The 15,438-nt window shown below is 49.7% G+C and overlaps 1 protein-coding gene across 1 annotated transcript; it reads right to left on the bottom strand.

The window, feature by feature from the left end:
• Positions 1-11,853: 11,853 nt before the first annotated feature.
• Positions 11,854-14,260, bottom strand: Ankrd33 (ankyrin repeat domain 33). Its single transcript, XM_027396024.2, has 4 exons — positions 14,096-14,260; positions 13,700-13,829; positions 13,392-13,532; positions 11,854-12,551 (listed from the first exon to the last, which is right to left on the bottom strand). Exons 1-4 carry the CDS (start codon positions 14,258-14,260, stop codon positions 11,854-11,856), a joined length of 1,134 nt encoding a protein of 377 aa, XP_027251825.2.
• Positions 14,261-15,438: the final 1,178 nt, after the last annotated feature.

Raw genomic sequence — 15,438 nt, 5'->3', positions numbered from 1 at the left:
GGCCTTGGGGGTCTCGTGGGTCCTGGGAAGGGAGGCATGACCCTGGGGCCCTGAGAGGGGATAAGGGTAGCACGCACCCAGAGTCAGAAATCTGGATTCCTGGCTCAGGAGGGAGCGGCGTGGGCACCGCTGAGAGGGACGAGCACAAGGTATCAGCCAAGGTACCTGTCCTCATCTTCCTCACTCCAGGTTCTCGGGGTGTCTAAGGAACAGTGCAGTGAGAGCTGAGTTTGGGCTGGGAGGGTCTGGTCAGAAGTTGGCTCCGCCCTTTGGGACTCCCCAGTTGTCTTAAATCTTTCTGCCTCCAAGCTCCAGCCCCTTCACCCTTAGTACTTGTCCCCTTCCCTCCTCTGCAGTCCTGTCCATCAATGTTCATCCTAGGGCTAAATTGGTCTGGATTGGTCCAGATAGGTCGGTTCTGAGTCAGTCTGATCCGAGCCCCTCAGGGCATGGCAGTTGCCCTCTCCTTGAGGAGAGGTCAAACCAAAGGATGCAGGGGTGGGGGTGGGCGACCACCAGATGGGCTTTAGAATTTAGGGGATGGAGCCTCCAGAGGCTGGGACATGCAGCTGGGGAATGGGGCAGAAGGGCTAGCACCGTGTGGTGATGACGACAGTCTTCCTCCTGACCCCACTGTACAGACTGGGAGTGTGAGTGAAGGCACACTGGGAGTGTGCCTTCCTTGGCAGGACCTGAGTTTTATTCTTAGCCTTGTGAGTATTCACACTGACTCTGAAGTACATCCACCAACTGGGACTCCAGGATAGTTGTGACCCTCGTTACTTTTCCAGGTCTTCAGTCCCATGTGTTAATGAGCATGGTACACAGAGGACCATCTTACAAACAGAAGAAGATGGTGCCTATCTTAGTTCCTCAGTCCGAGCCTCTGGCAGAAATAGAGGCTGGGGGAGACAATGGCCAGCTGCTCAGACTGATGTCACTTCTTCTGCTGACACCCCCCCCACACACACACACATACACTGCCGCAGCTTCTTGAATGGCGAGTCTCCTGAATTTCCAGAACCCCAGCACAACTGAAGTTTAGCATCAGAACAGACTGTCGTGGAGCCAATAGGAATACCACGAGATTACCGTATCTGCTTTCCAGGTTGCAGAGGCCTCTTTGTCACACTCTATTAGCTATAGAACTGGGAGCCTGGCTACATGGCCATCACTCCCATTCTTCCTCCTGCCTGCTATGGCTTCCGGCCAACCTCTCTCACTCTCCAGCCTGCATTTCTCTGTCTTAAGGAGTGGGAGTGAGGGCTTTGAGGCAGGACCCATGGGACCTCTGTAGCCCAAGTCCAAGGCCTGCCTGCTTGGGCAGGCGGATCTAGGAGATCATGAGTGAGGTCAAGAGCTCGCTCATGAGGGTGAGGAGGGGAGAGTTTCTGCGGGCAGGCCTGCGAAGTAGAACAGAGAGAAGTAGGTTCAGGAGGTAGAAGAGAAGGTGTGGATGGGGTGGCATCTCCCCCTCCTCTCAGCCTTCTGGACACCGACCCATGCATTAGCAGTTCTTGTGAACCCAAGCTCCCCACAGTGAACAGGGAAGCTAGGGGGTGGGTGTTGAAGGAGATCACAGAGTTGGAGAAAGCACTAGGGCCTCAGGCCAATGAAGACATAGAAAAGGAATTACAGGCTGTGTCCAAATTTACAAGAATTCATTGCTCACAGGGCCCAGCTGTTCCCCACATTCGGCAAGAACAGAATGAGCAGAAACAGACCCAAAGAATTCTGATTTAGATTTTTTTTTGAGGTCAGAAGGACTTCCCAGAAGTGCCTGAATCAGAGGTTTGCAGATCCTCAGGAGTGCAAAGAACTCCAAGGAAGTCCCTTTTGGTGGCAACTGACAATGGATTTGATGTAGAGGCAGAGCAATGAACTCTGATCTTTTAGGACCAACTTGGTGCATTAAGTTCTTAACTGTGGGCTTTGTTTGTTTGTTTGTTTGTTTGGGAAAGATCCCTAAAATCCTAGGCTGACCTCAAACATGAGATCTTGTTGTTGCCACTTTCCCAGAGCTAGCATTTCCAGGTGCTTGCTCCATGCCTAGTTCAAGCTTCACTCTTGAGAGAGAACAAGGCCAGGCATGCACAGACATTCAGGTCCCCATGCTTGACTTAATGTTTTTCTGCTGCCATCTTGAAATTCTTTATAAGATTCTTAGTGGTGTTTGTACAAAGGACATATAATTTTTGTTTTGCAGCAGGCCCTACAAAGTATGTGTCCATTTCTGCACCAGGGTAAGTGGGGAGCAAAGCAAGGGAGGAAAGAAGCAGGGAATGCAGCTGGGTTTTGCTTCTCTCAAATTATGGGATGGAAGAGGTTTAGTTGTGTAGTGTAGTGGGGTACTTCCTCAGCATGTGCAAGGCCCTGAGTAACACACACACACACACACACACACACACACACACACACACACACACACACACACACACGGGGCAGGGGATCGAACAGCCAAGTTTTTCAAACTAGGAAGACAAGGTGGATAACAAGGGGGAGTTGTGGGTCTCCTTAAGGGAAGATGTGGCATAGATACCTGCAGATTTCAGTTATCTGCTAAAAACAGGCAAGCCTGAATGGAATCCTGAAGGGACAAGAATCCTTAGCTCCAGGCAGAAGACACCATAGCATCTTGAAAAGATCGGTAACTGTGGGTCATAGGGCTGGGTGCCAGGCCTAGATATTTTTCTTTTTCTTTTTCTTTTTTTAGTGCCTCAATTTCCTTCTCTGCACAATGAAGGATGTAGGCTAGAGAACCCTGAAGTCTCCTCCCAACTTATGTGACAATCTTATCTGTCCCAGACTCAGTAACTTTAACCTAGATCAAAATGCAGTTTGGCTATGCCTACTGACATTTTTGGAACCTCAAAGCCCACCCGAAGTGGCACACCTCCTCCAACAAGGCCACACCTACCAATCCTTCCCAAATAGTTCCACCAACTGGGGACCAGACATTCAAACATATGACCCTATGGGGACCATTCTCATGCAAACCACCATAACAACTGATAGTAAGCTGGGAATGGTGGCACAAGCCTGCAATCTCAGCTACTTGGGAGCCTGAGGTAGGAATTACCTGAATTACAGAGTGGGTTGAAGACCACTCTGCATAACTTAGTAAGACCCTGTCTTAGATATTATTTTTATTATATGTAGTGTATGTGTGTGTGTGTGTGTGTGTGAGAGAGAGAGAGAGAGAGAGAGAGAGAGAGAGAGAGAGAGAGAGAGAGAGAGAGAGAGAGCATACCATGGTGTGCATGTGAGATTAGAGGACAACTTCTGGAAGCTTGTTCTTTCATTCCACCACATGGGTCTCAGGGATTAGATTCAGGTCATCAGGTTTGGTGGCAGATATCTTTCTTTGCTCGATGAGCCATCTCACCAATGCAAGACTCTATCTCAAAATTTTAAAAATAGCCAGGTGTGATGGCACATGCTTTTAATCCCAGTACTTGGGAGGTGGAGGCAGGAGGATAAGGAGTTCAAGGTTATCCTTGGTTACATAGCAAGTTTGAGACCAGCCTGGTAAGATCCTGCCTCAAAAAAAGTAAGCAAACGGAATCATTAAGATGTTCTACCACCAAATCCCATGGCCTGAACTTGATCCCTGGGACCCACAATGATCCCATGGCAGAATTCACAGAGTGAATGGAGAAAACCAACCTCAACAAGTGGTCCTTTGAGCTCCATATGCATGCACAAACACATATGCATGCACAAACACATATGCATGCACACAAAATAAATAAATAAATAAATAAATAAATAAATAAATAAATCTTTTTAAAGGCCCAGGGATATAGCTCAGTGGAGGAACCTCATGCATGAGGCCCTAGGTCAACCCCCAGAACCATAGTAATAGTAGTAATAGCAACATGAAGCATGTTTCTAGACCTTAAAGCTTCAGGCCATAGGTTAGGAGAACTTCAGGATTTGAGCCACTGAATAAATTTACCTCTAATTTCTGATCAATACATGTGCATTTGTGTGTGTGTGTGTGTTCATGTTTGTGTATGTGTTCATGTGTGTGTGTGTGTGTGTGTGTGTGTGTGTGTGTGTGTGTGTGTGTGTGCGCGCGCGCGTTCACATCTGTGCATGTGTGTGAACATGCTCTTGTGTGTGTGTACATGTATGGGCCTATGCATATAGAAGACAGAGGTTGATATCAGGTATGTTCTTCAATCACTTCTCCACATTATTGTTTTTTATTTGTTTATGTGTTTGTTTTGAGGCAGGCTCTCTCACTAAACCTGGAGCTCACAACATGGCTAGGCTGGCTGGCCAGCAAGCCTAAGGGACCTGGCTATGTCTGCTGAGATTATAGTCACAACACACTATGCCTGGCTTTTCTCATGAATGCCAGGGATCTGAACTCAGGTCCTCATGCTGTTGAAGCAAGTACTTTACCTATGTAGCCTTCACCGAGTCCCATAATCATTACTATGTAGAAATGGTTTAAATAATATAGCCAGATCTGTGGTTCCTATCAGTATTAGACAGGCTTTTCCAACACTTAGTGAGGAGAGTAGCACCCACCCACTTCCCCAGAGCTGAAACCCGATGTAAGCGGGGAAAGATGTGTTAATTCACTGGGGTGAACCATCTTGCCATGGGGTAGGTGGCAGGTTGCTCCTAATCCCCACTCTCATGGGCTGTGTCTCTAGGGTCTTGCTGAGCATTTTGAATGGCACGGGGCCTTCTAGAGGCATCTAGATTTTTCCTCCCTCTAGAGGAAAAACTGGGGCTGAGCTTGGGCGAGAGAGGACCAAGCTAACTAGTAGGGGGTGGAGGTGATGTGACAGGAACCTTGTCTCCTAGAAAAGGCTGAGGGTTTATGGTGGCCATTGTTCATGGGACAGAGAGCGTCTCTGGGATTTGAGAGTATTGGCCCAAGCTAGTAGGGAGATTGTTTAAAAGAGGGGCCAAGTGACTGGGTGAGGCCAGAGGCCAGTGGTATTTCCTTCAGCTCCAGCCACTCAGGAGGGTGGGACCGGATTGCTCACGCAGGACACAGGAATCTGCCTTTGTTTCCAGCTGGAGGGGAAATGCCATAAATCCTGCCCCTTCCCTCCCCCTCAGCATCCTTGCCCAGGCTCTGCCCTTCCCAGGACAGGAGGGCCTGAGACTGAGGACCCTCAGGAAAGCTCTCGTCTCCAGGACCCCCAAGCCCATAGGCCTCTGTCCCTTGTTCCCTAGTATAGGTCTGGAGTAAACAGGCTGCAGGAGTTGAATCCAGGTCTGCTCACCTCTCTCTTCTCTGTAACAGAACCACAGCTCTGAAAAGTCAGGGAAGCCACCTGGGGCTGAAGGAAGACTTGAGGATAAATCTTGGGCTTCCCCCAAGTACCCCAACTCCTGTTTCATATGGTTACACAGACTGTGCCCCACAGACAATGAAGAGGATGGTGCATGATGCTGGAGAGGCAGGTGGGAGGCCCGGTGGGTGTGGGATCCCAGGAGCAGGGGTGCTGCTTTCTACATTGATGTCTGTGTGCCTGTGTGGCTAAGGGCGTGCACGTGTGCTTTGTGCTTGTATGTGTGGCTTGTCTGTGTTCACCCAGGATCCTGTGTGTTGATGTCTTATCCATGATACTGCAGGTCCTGTGGTCCTGGCAGATAACATGTCTACACGGAGCAATACTGTGTGAATATGGCCAACATTTCTGGAAGTAGGTGTGTTGGTAGGGCCAAGGGCTTCAGAGAGTGGCTAAGCCTTCTTCCCAAGTCCTCCTTTCAGACCCAGGATCTTCCTCCACAATGACAAGTCCTGGCCTCAAAGAATAAAGGCAGAGGCCAGGGGGTTCCAACCACTGCACTGGTGTCCCCACCAGATGGGCTCCTCTGGCAGGTGAAGACTTACTGGTGACAGGCCTAACAGGTCAGGCAAGAAATAAATTGGGAAGCTGGGGAGGAAAGGAGGGCCAAGGACAGGTTTCAGGGTTCAGGGTTTTACTGACTATTACTTGGACAGTGGTGACTCATGAGTATCTTTAGCCATTGCTATGGGGAGGGAGGTTCCCTGGTCTGGGCCTCAGGGTTCCCATCTGTTCTTCTGTCCTTCATGTTTTTACTGACTTCTGCAGACCCAGCAGCGGTCTCCTGCCATGTGTGCTGGCATTACTGGGGATACTGGCCTTCCTAGAACCTGGGCTGCCTCAGGTTCTAGGAGGTGGAGGCAGATGACTAAGTCTGTCTATGTATCAAATGAACTGGAGCCCAAACACCATTCTTTTGTACGCACATTTATTAAGCTGAGTGGCAGCTGGGGCTGAGCAGGGACAAACATGTCCTTACCCCCAAAGGAGTGAGGGTAGGTTCACTGGGAGTCTCCCCTAACCTGGCTGACACCCTCAGAATTTACAAGGCTATCTAATCCTACAGGCCTGCCTATAGAGTCCTGACATTCCAGGGCAGCAATGCAAGAACAGCTTGAAGGCCGGAGAGATGGTTCAATGGTTAAGAACACTGGCTGCTCTTGCCGCAGAGGACCTGAGTTCAATTCCCAGCATCCACGTGACAGCTCACAACTATCTAATTCCAGTTCCAGGGGCTCTGATACCTTCACACCAATGCACATAAAATAAATAAATAAAATTTAAAAAAAGAACAACTTGAGCAGCCACTAGAATTGTGGTGACTGGGTGAGAGGCGGGTGCCTAGGGCAGGGATGTGCCGCTACGGCAGAACTGGTCTGAGGAGGTTTCTGGACTGTTTACACATTTCAGGGGCCACCAAAATAATGTCTTTAATCCCAGCAGAGGCAGGCGGTCCTCTGTGACTTTAAGGCCAGCCTGGCCTACAAAGTTAGTTTCAGGACAGGCTCCAAAGCTACACAGAGAAACCCTGTCTCGAAAACAAAAACAAAACAAAATATACCATACTAGAACCACAGGGAAGCTGTGGCATGTCCTCTCAGTAGAGGACCCCTGCTTCCCTACCAGCCACATCTGTGCCTGGTACCCTGGGAAGTAGTTTGTTTTATGTGACCTTTGTGTGATGTTATGAGACCAGGAGACTAAGAAAGGCAGGACCAGGGTGGAACTTGGGTCTACTGATCTCAAAGGTCTCCGTGTAGCCAATATGAGACGTGACAAGAATCCACAAGTTTCTTAGATTCTGCAGACATGAAGGAAGTGTGGAAGTCTCAGAGGCAGGGATGAGGCACACCACCTGGGCATTGGCAGGGAGGATATCGCTGGTCTCTTTCCACTCAGCATGAAGGATACAGACAGGCTGGAGTCTGGAGCTCTCAAGGGACCAGTAAGACTTGGTCTGAGGAGAACTTTTTGGTGTAAGGCCTAGGGCCCAGTCACCCTGGAGACAGTCAGAGATTGCAAGGCCTATTGTGGGAGGACTCCCTCTGCAGAAACCACTGTCTAGATCCAGCTTGGTCAGGACATGCACAGCTAGGGTGATCCCTGAGAAGGTGGGGGGGGGGAGCAGGCTCAAGAATAAGAGGAAGCCTGGCTGGCTGTGGGGAGAGGTAACACTGCTGCAGTGAGATAGAAGGTTTCTATGTTACATATGCTTTATGCTCCAGTCACCACTGGTCATCTGGTGGCACTGGTCCAGTCACTTAGCTGTCACAGTTGTAGTCTCCTCTGGTGTAAGGTAGAAAGGTTGTAAAGGTTGAGGATGGCCTGGTGTGGAGCTACATTGTTCCTATTCATTCCTCACAAAGGTCTTTTTTTTTTTTCTTAAAGATTTTATTTATTTATTATGTTTAGCTGCACACCAGTAGGGGCACCAGATCTCATAATGGATGGTTGTGAGCCACCATGTGGTTGCTGGGAATTGAATTCAGGACCTCTGGAAGAACAGCCGGTGCTCTTAACCTCTGAGCCATCTCTCCAGCCCCCCTCACAAAGGTCTTATGCCTCTCTTTCTTCCATGTGTATTGCTGTTTTGTCTCCATGTATATCCATACTGCTTGTGTGTCTGGTGCCCACAGAGGCCAGAAGAGGGTGTCAGATCTCCTGGGACTAGAACAGACAGCTGTGAGTTGTCACGTGGGTGGTAGGACTTGAACCTGGGTCTTCTGGAAGAGCATTGAGTGCTCTTAACTGCTGAGCCATGTGTCAAGGCCCAAGTTTATTGTTCTTGTTTCTGTCTACACATGAGAGCTGTGTGGTTCAGGAGGGTCAAATAACATACCCAGGATCCCAAGCCAACTCTCAGGCCACAGCATTTTGCCACCATTGACTAAGGCTGAGGATACAGTTTCTCTGCTGGCCATTGCCAAGGCTGGCTTTATGTGCTGTGATTTCAGTACTGGATGAGGAGGAAAAGGAGTCTATACCCACCCTGGAGGCCCAGAAGCAGCTCAGTCAAGTTCAATTCTTTAACCCCTTTCCTTAAACCTGCCCTCCTGACAGCACTTTATAGTCTGCAGAACCCTTTCTTTACATCATCCAGTGGCTGTCTGTTCCACAGGTGTGAGTCCTGAAGCAAGAGAAACAAGTGCTTCATTCAGGACCACACAGGTGTGAGGGCCACACAGGTGTGAGGACCACACAGGTGTAGAACAGCAGTGTTAGCCTGCAGCCCTCTGTGGCTGCCTTCAGAGCACTCTGGGAGGAACAGACTGACTTTACTAGTTATTTGTGTGTATGCATGTGTGTGTGGTGTGTGTGTGTACATGTGTTCATGTTCATGTGAGTGTGTATGTGTGTGTTCCTATTCAAAGAGCAAAATAATTTGTAATCAAAAGATGTATCAATGATTAAAATGTCGAAAGTCTCTGTGCATAAACCAAAGATTTGGTGTTGAGGTTGACACTGCTCCTCCCAGGAGCTGCGGTGTGACTCCTCCTTGCTGGGTGTGGGCTTCCTACAATAGCCTCTACCCTACCTACAATAGCCTCCCTTCAGAGAGGATAGAAAGTGAGGAAAGAGTTAAGTTCATAGGGGACCTGAACAGTACCTCAGACAACTGGCCAACACCAGCAAGTGACAAGTCGTGTTCACAGGAAGTACCTTCATGCCACCTGATGAGGACTTGACCTCTCTAGACAGTCTTCCTCCTGAAAACCCCAAACCCAGAGCCCCAGGCTAGACCTAAGGAAAACCTCAGCCTTGGGATATAGAGCAAGACAGTTGTGGGGAAGAGGAAAGGAAAGGAGAGGAGAGGAGGTGAGGGGAGAGGGCAGGGGAGGCAAGAGAGGAGGGGACAGGAGGGGAGAGGAGAGAAGAAGAGGGCAGGGAGGAAAAGAGAGGGGAGGAGGGGAGGAGAGGAGAGGGGAGGAAGAAGATTACTGGTATCAAATACTCAAAGCTATCTGGATTGTCAGCAACAAGGAATTTTGCCTTGACAGAGAAGGATGCCAGGTGAAAACTAAGGAAGTGTGAACGGGTATAGACTTGGGTTAATCACTATAATGACATGATGAGCTCATTTACTGCAACAAACACAGTAATAATAGGGAAATCTGAGGTGTCTATGCACTATTGTCATAAATAACCTTCATGTAAATCTAAGAGTGCAGGGCTTTTGTGTTTGTTTGTAAGGCAACAGGGTCTTTCCATATAGCCTTAGGTGGTCTGGAGCCCAGTACGGAGACCAGGCAGGCTTCAAACTCAAAGATCTGCTGCCTCTGCTGGGATGAGTCATGTGCCATCATGCCCACTGGAATGCGGAGTTTTTGTTATTTGTCTTAATCAAAAGATTTTTTAGAATAGTGAAAAATTTGCCTGGCCGCTCCTAGTCAGCCTATAAGCCCTTTTCTAGAGAAAACGTCTGCTTCCTTGTTGGAATGCTCCAGAGGGGACAGTATGAGCTAGCTCTCTGCTGTGGCCAGGTCCTGTTCTTGGTCTCTGCCAGTTTCTAACTGTGAAACTTGGGCAGTCCTATAAATTCTGCTCCAGGTGTGCTTAAAGCTGGAGTTTGCAGGATCATTGAGAAGGTCAAATGTATGCATGTAAACAGTAGGCACCTTACATATGCATGTGTGTACACAGTAGGCACTGTACGTGCAGTTGCTGTAGTTATTACAAGCATACAAGTGCATGTCTGCAGTAAATGTGTTGGAAAAGAAAAAACTCCAAACTTGCAAACAAAGCCCCACAAAGTTACCAAGTGTCCCTTTGAAGATATTTCAGATCATTGCCCAATAATCCTATTTCAGCTAGCAACAGTAACTTCTCTTGACATACTTATTATTGCTGTTTTTCCTCTCTTTCCCTCCCTCTTTCTTTAGACAGGGTCTGTGTGTTGCCCAGATTGGTCTCAAACTCATAGGCTCAAATGATCCTGCTGTCTCAGCCTCCTGAGTAGCTGGAACTACAGATCTCCATCCTGTGTCCAGCAAACATGCTAGTTTCTACTCATTAAGGCCCAGACTTTATAAGATAAGGGGTCAAGCTGTTGGAGACTGACAAACAGTAAATTATTATTATTATTATTCTATCCCTTCTTTTTCAAAATTAATTTTACTTTATGTATATGCGTATGTTGTCTGCATGTATCTCTCTGTGCACCAAGTGAGTGCCTGGTGCTCAAGAAAATCAAAATATGGCATCAGATCCTCTACAACTTGGTGCTGAGAACCAAACCTGAGTCCTCTGCAAGAGAAGCCAGTGTTCTAAACCTCTGAGCTGTCTCTCCAGCTCCCAAATTATTTTTGTTTGGCAAAAAAGTAAAAGCTTTCCAGTTGGGAACTGACTTTCTTCTAACTCTGCAATCTTCTTCTCCCAGTCCTTCTTCTACAGTCTTGCATTTCTCTCTTTGATCCATCCTGTTGTTCCACTTACTGAGTAGTTAAATAGCTTTTGGAGATACCTCTGAAGCAGTCTGCATTAGTTACTTTTCTTGTTCAATCCACAAGAGGAAGTCACAGCAGCAGGAACTTGGAGCGGCAGCAGTTTGAGGCAGCAGGAGTTTACAGCAGCAGGCCACATTGGGTCTGCGGTCAGGTAATGGAGGGGGTGTCTGTGCTCAGTGTGTCCTTCTTTTCACTCAGTTTGGGGCCCCCTTTTGTTGGACGCCGCTCTTCAAGTTCAGGTGGTTTTCTCTTTGCCAGTTAAGAGTCTATGAATACCCAGAGGTGTCTTTTGTAGGCTTCTAAATCACACAAAGTTGAGGATAAAGATGATTGTAAACATGATTACTGGGCTGGAGAGAAGGCTCAGTGGTTAAGACCACTGGCTGCTCTTCCAGAGATCCTGAGATCAATTCCCAGCAACCACATGGTAGCTCACAACCGTCTGTAATGAGATCTGGTGCCCTTTTCTGGTCTGCAGGGACACATGTGGGCATACATGCGGGCAGAACATTGTATGCATAATAAATCTAAAATTAAAAAAAAATAGGCTGGAGAGATGGATCAAAGGTTAAGAGCACTGACTGCTCTTCCAGAGGACATGAGTTCAATTCCCAGCACCCACATGGTAGCTCACAACCATCTACAATGAGACCTGGTGCCCTCTTTAGACATGCAGGCAAAACAGTGTATACATAATAAATAAATCTTTAAAAAAATTTAAAAAAGAAAGAGATAGAAAGAAACCCTGTCTCAAAAGGAAAAAAAAAAAAAAGACCATGATTACCCGAGGGAGATTTTCTCTTTGACAAATGGCATGTCATGCATGCTTTTCTACCCTTGGTTATTGATACAACTGGAAGATATCACGTGAGAACAGTTTGCTTTCTCCTGCTTTATGCCATACTACACAGAATACAGTGTATAGGTATTACCACCATAACCACTGTAGCCAATCCCCTGCTGGCAGCCCCTGGGTTGGTCTGCGACGGACGACCTTGTACATCCGGTGGGAGCATGTTCCCAAGGGCAGAGGCAGCTGGGAAGCAGAAGAGGCCCCAGATAGCGAGTGGCTTTCTTGTCTCTAGCCTGGCCTAGCCCACCTCCCCATAGTTCTTTGTTTCCTCCTGCTTCTTCCTCTCCTGGTATCTCCAGAGAGGAAGAGCCAGACTTCGCGGCCCTGCAGGCCTGAGTATTAACTCATATTGGGTAGGGGGAGAGGGCGCTTTGGAGAGGAGGATCTTGGGGATTTGGGACCTGGGACCAGTACCATCCCTGGACTGCAGCCACTGGGAGAGCATACTCCGAGGGATCTGGTAAGGGACAAAGACCTGGGGAACAGGGACAGCCTGAGGAGGATGGGGTGCTGGGGGAGGGAGAGGGGCAGTACCCAACAGCTCCGGCACTGACTTGCCTCGAATGCCCAGCATGGGTGGGTGATCAGGGCAGAGTGTGTGGCAGGCAGTGGTGAGGAAGGGACTGGCCAAGCTGGTGGTGACAGTCACAAAGTGGTCCAGAACACCCCCTTCCTGCGGAGACTCAGCAAAAGGGAGGCTCAGGGTAGCTTGCAGCCTTTCTAGGAGGGATGGGGCAGACTGGGCCTGGGCCTGGGCCTGGGCCACAAGCTGGGCCAAGGCTGGCCACTCCGGCTGGTACTGCAGGCTGAGCTGCTCTGCCTGGGGCCGCCTCAGCAGCTGCCGGATCTTCCGCACTGTGTCGAAACTGTCAGTCAGAACAGCCCACTCCAAGGCTGTCCTGCCTCGTACTGGATCTACGGAACTCAGGTCAGCACCTGCAAGTGGACCGGTGTGACAGGGATTAGTTAGGGAGCTGTGGTTTGTACACGGCACATTCTTGAGCAGCAAGGCTAGCTTGGGCTTCAGCCTTTTGTGTAAGAGACAGGAAGCTACCAAAGTCAGGACAAGGAGACTTGCAGAGAGCTCGTAAGGTCTCCAACAGGCTCATAGGGCCGTCTAAGCAGAGTGGAGCACTGACTGCTCAAGCCACAGCTGCGTGGGGAGGTGAGTTCGGTCATTTCACCCTCCCACTTTATTTCTTCATTCTCATGCTCTTCTCTCTGGGGCCAGAGAGACGCAGTCACTTGAAAGGAGAAAGACATGGGGTGTCCTTCCTTCCCTGCTAAACCCACTGGGGTTGAGAAGGGGAAAGCTGGAGACAGGGACTCTTTAGAGAGACCAGCACAGGGAGGGCATCAACAGCCACCTGAAGGGGAATAATAAGGGTCCCACAACACCACAGACAGAGTGGTCCTCCACCAAAGGCTCCAAGCCCTGCCTGAGAGCTGGAGTCAGTCTACACTGTCACCCCATGTGGTAGCCTTCATCATGCTGTGGCCGTGTTTCTCCACCTGGGTCTCAGGTGGAGACCAGGACTAGAACTCAAGATTCCAGTTTAAAGTGCCACCTCACCCCACACCTTTCCCCATCTCGTGTCTGCACTTTGCTGGGACCTCCATAAACAGAGCTATGGCTAGCCAGGCTTTGCACACCGTGAAAAGGTGATAGCACGCCTTCCTCCATTAAGTTTGCCTCCGTCCATGATCTTCCCCTCCTCTCTTGCTGCAGCTAAATGGTATCTGGTGGGTGGTAGCAGAGGAAGTGGAGCCGCACACCTGCCATGAGAAGGGCAACCACACACTCGGAGCGGTCTCGAATGGCAGCCTTCATCAGAGCTGTGAGCCCCCGCTGGTCCCTGCGCTCCAGGTCTAGGCCAGCAAAGTAGTTGAGCAGTAGAGTCACCAGTGGCATGTGACCTGCACAGAAAGGACCTCCAGTTGGGATCTCCAGGTAATGGGACAATAAAGCCTGGCCAGAGAGACCCTTGTACAAGGTTTGGGACTGTGGCCCTGGTGGCTGAGAGCAGGGGTGAGTTGGGGTGGGGGATGAGGGTGGGAGTGATGGATGGGGATATGTCTTGCACCTGCTTGAGCAGCCAGCATGAGGGCTGTGTTTCCGTCTTTGTCCTGCTGGTTCACATCCAGGAAAGGACAGTAGCTGAGAAGGGCCACAATGGCACCGAAGCCATGGTAGCATGCAACCATGAGACCTGTCTGGGGACAGAGCACCTTGGAGCCCACTTTCCACTAAGTTCTCCTTAGGACTCCACTACCCCTGCCCTCTAAATCTGTACCTTCCCAGAACCTGTCCCCACTCCATCCCCCCTACCCCCGGGAAGACAGGTCTCACCCATCTAAAGAGTGGGAGCAGCCTCTGGAACTTTCTGGGGAACCAGACCAGGAAGCTGCGGTGGGGGGGGGGGATGTTGGTGGGGGCTAAGCTGGTCCCAGATGCCCTGCTAAGCCCTTAGGCATCTCACCCTCCCATTGCTGTCCACTTGGGAAGCCTCCTCTGGGGAGACCCCAGCATCCAGCCTGGCTTGGAGCTCAGTGGGGTCATTGTGGACACAGGCCCAGTATAGGTTCTTCAGATTGCAGAGAGGGGTAGGGGTCTCCTTGCTGGGGCAGGACAGTTTCTCAGACATGTTCAACCATTCCAAGTCAATGGTGGCTCCTCTGCTTCCAGTCTGGGGCTGAACAGTGAGTCTCTCTTTAACCGATTGGCAGCTGTGACAGAATGTAGAGGAACAGTTTCTCCTGCCTTCATGAGCAGATGTCCCTGCAGCTGCACCTGTCTCTCCAGGGAAAGCCTTCACCCTGATGGGTATCTTGCCCCCGACTGGGCACAAGACAGGCAGCCAAGGCATCTTACTGTAGGTCAGGTTCCCAAGGAGGCTCATGGCTAGGGTTATCATTTCCCCTCCCCCAGCCTTACCTGGAGTTCTAGGGTCTCCAAAAGACCATCATGGCAGGCAGAGCTGTGGCTCAGAGCACCTTTGAATCTCCAGAAACACACTAGCCCTTCAGTGGAGTAGCCAAGGGACTGTCTGTCACCAGGAAACAGGGCAGGTGACAGATGGCAATACCTGAAGAAAGCTGCCATCAACATGTTGGGGCTGAGCTGGGTCAAGCGGTTTAGGAAGGGATTGAGGGCCTGGGGGTGGGGGGTGGGGTTTGTCCTGTCTGCCATTGTACCATCCTGGCTTTAAGATCCCACTAGACCTGGCTGGCGGTGACTTCTCCGGGGCCACAGCAGAGCGGATCCACCTGGGCTGATAGTTCTCACCTTCATCATGGAAGTTAGCTGCTCTTGAAGCAGTTTTGCAAGAGAAACATTCTAAGGGTCTGGACACCCAGCGGCTGAGCCTGAGATCCCCTCCACTTCAGTGGAGCTGATTTGGGGAAGAGGCCATGGCTGTGGTGTAGGGAAGACAGTAGTATTAAGTATGCATGAATGGGGAGGTGGGCTCCAGGGTTTACTCAAGGAAATTAAAACATAAAGGATTGTCAGAAGACTGGAGAAGTGGCTCAGAAGTTAAGAGCACTGGCTGCTCTTCAAGGAGGCTGTGGTTCAGTTCCTAGCACCTACTGGGCAGCTTGTCTATAACTCCAGTGCCTGGAATCTAATGCCCTCTTCTGGTTTCTGTAGGTAACTGCACTCACAGGCTTACTACCAAAATACCTATAAGGAGAAACATTAAAATAAAAATAAGTTTTAAAAAATAATTCCAGGCTGGGTAGTGGTGGTGCATGCCTTTAATCCCAGCACTCAGGAGGCAGAGGCGGGCAGATCTCTGTGAGTTCGAGGCCAGCCTGGTCTACA

This window comes from Cricetulus griseus, chromosome 2 (assembly GCF_003668045.3).
Source record: "Cricetulus griseus strain 17A/GY chromosome 2, alternate assembly CriGri-PICRH-1.0, whole genome shotgun sequence".
Lineage (NCBI taxonomy): Eukaryota > Metazoa > Chordata > Mammalia > Rodentia > Cricetidae > Cricetulus > Cricetulus griseus.
The sequence above is the reverse complement of the archived record's forward strand: the minus strand, read 5'-3'. Positions and strand labels throughout refer to the sequence as shown.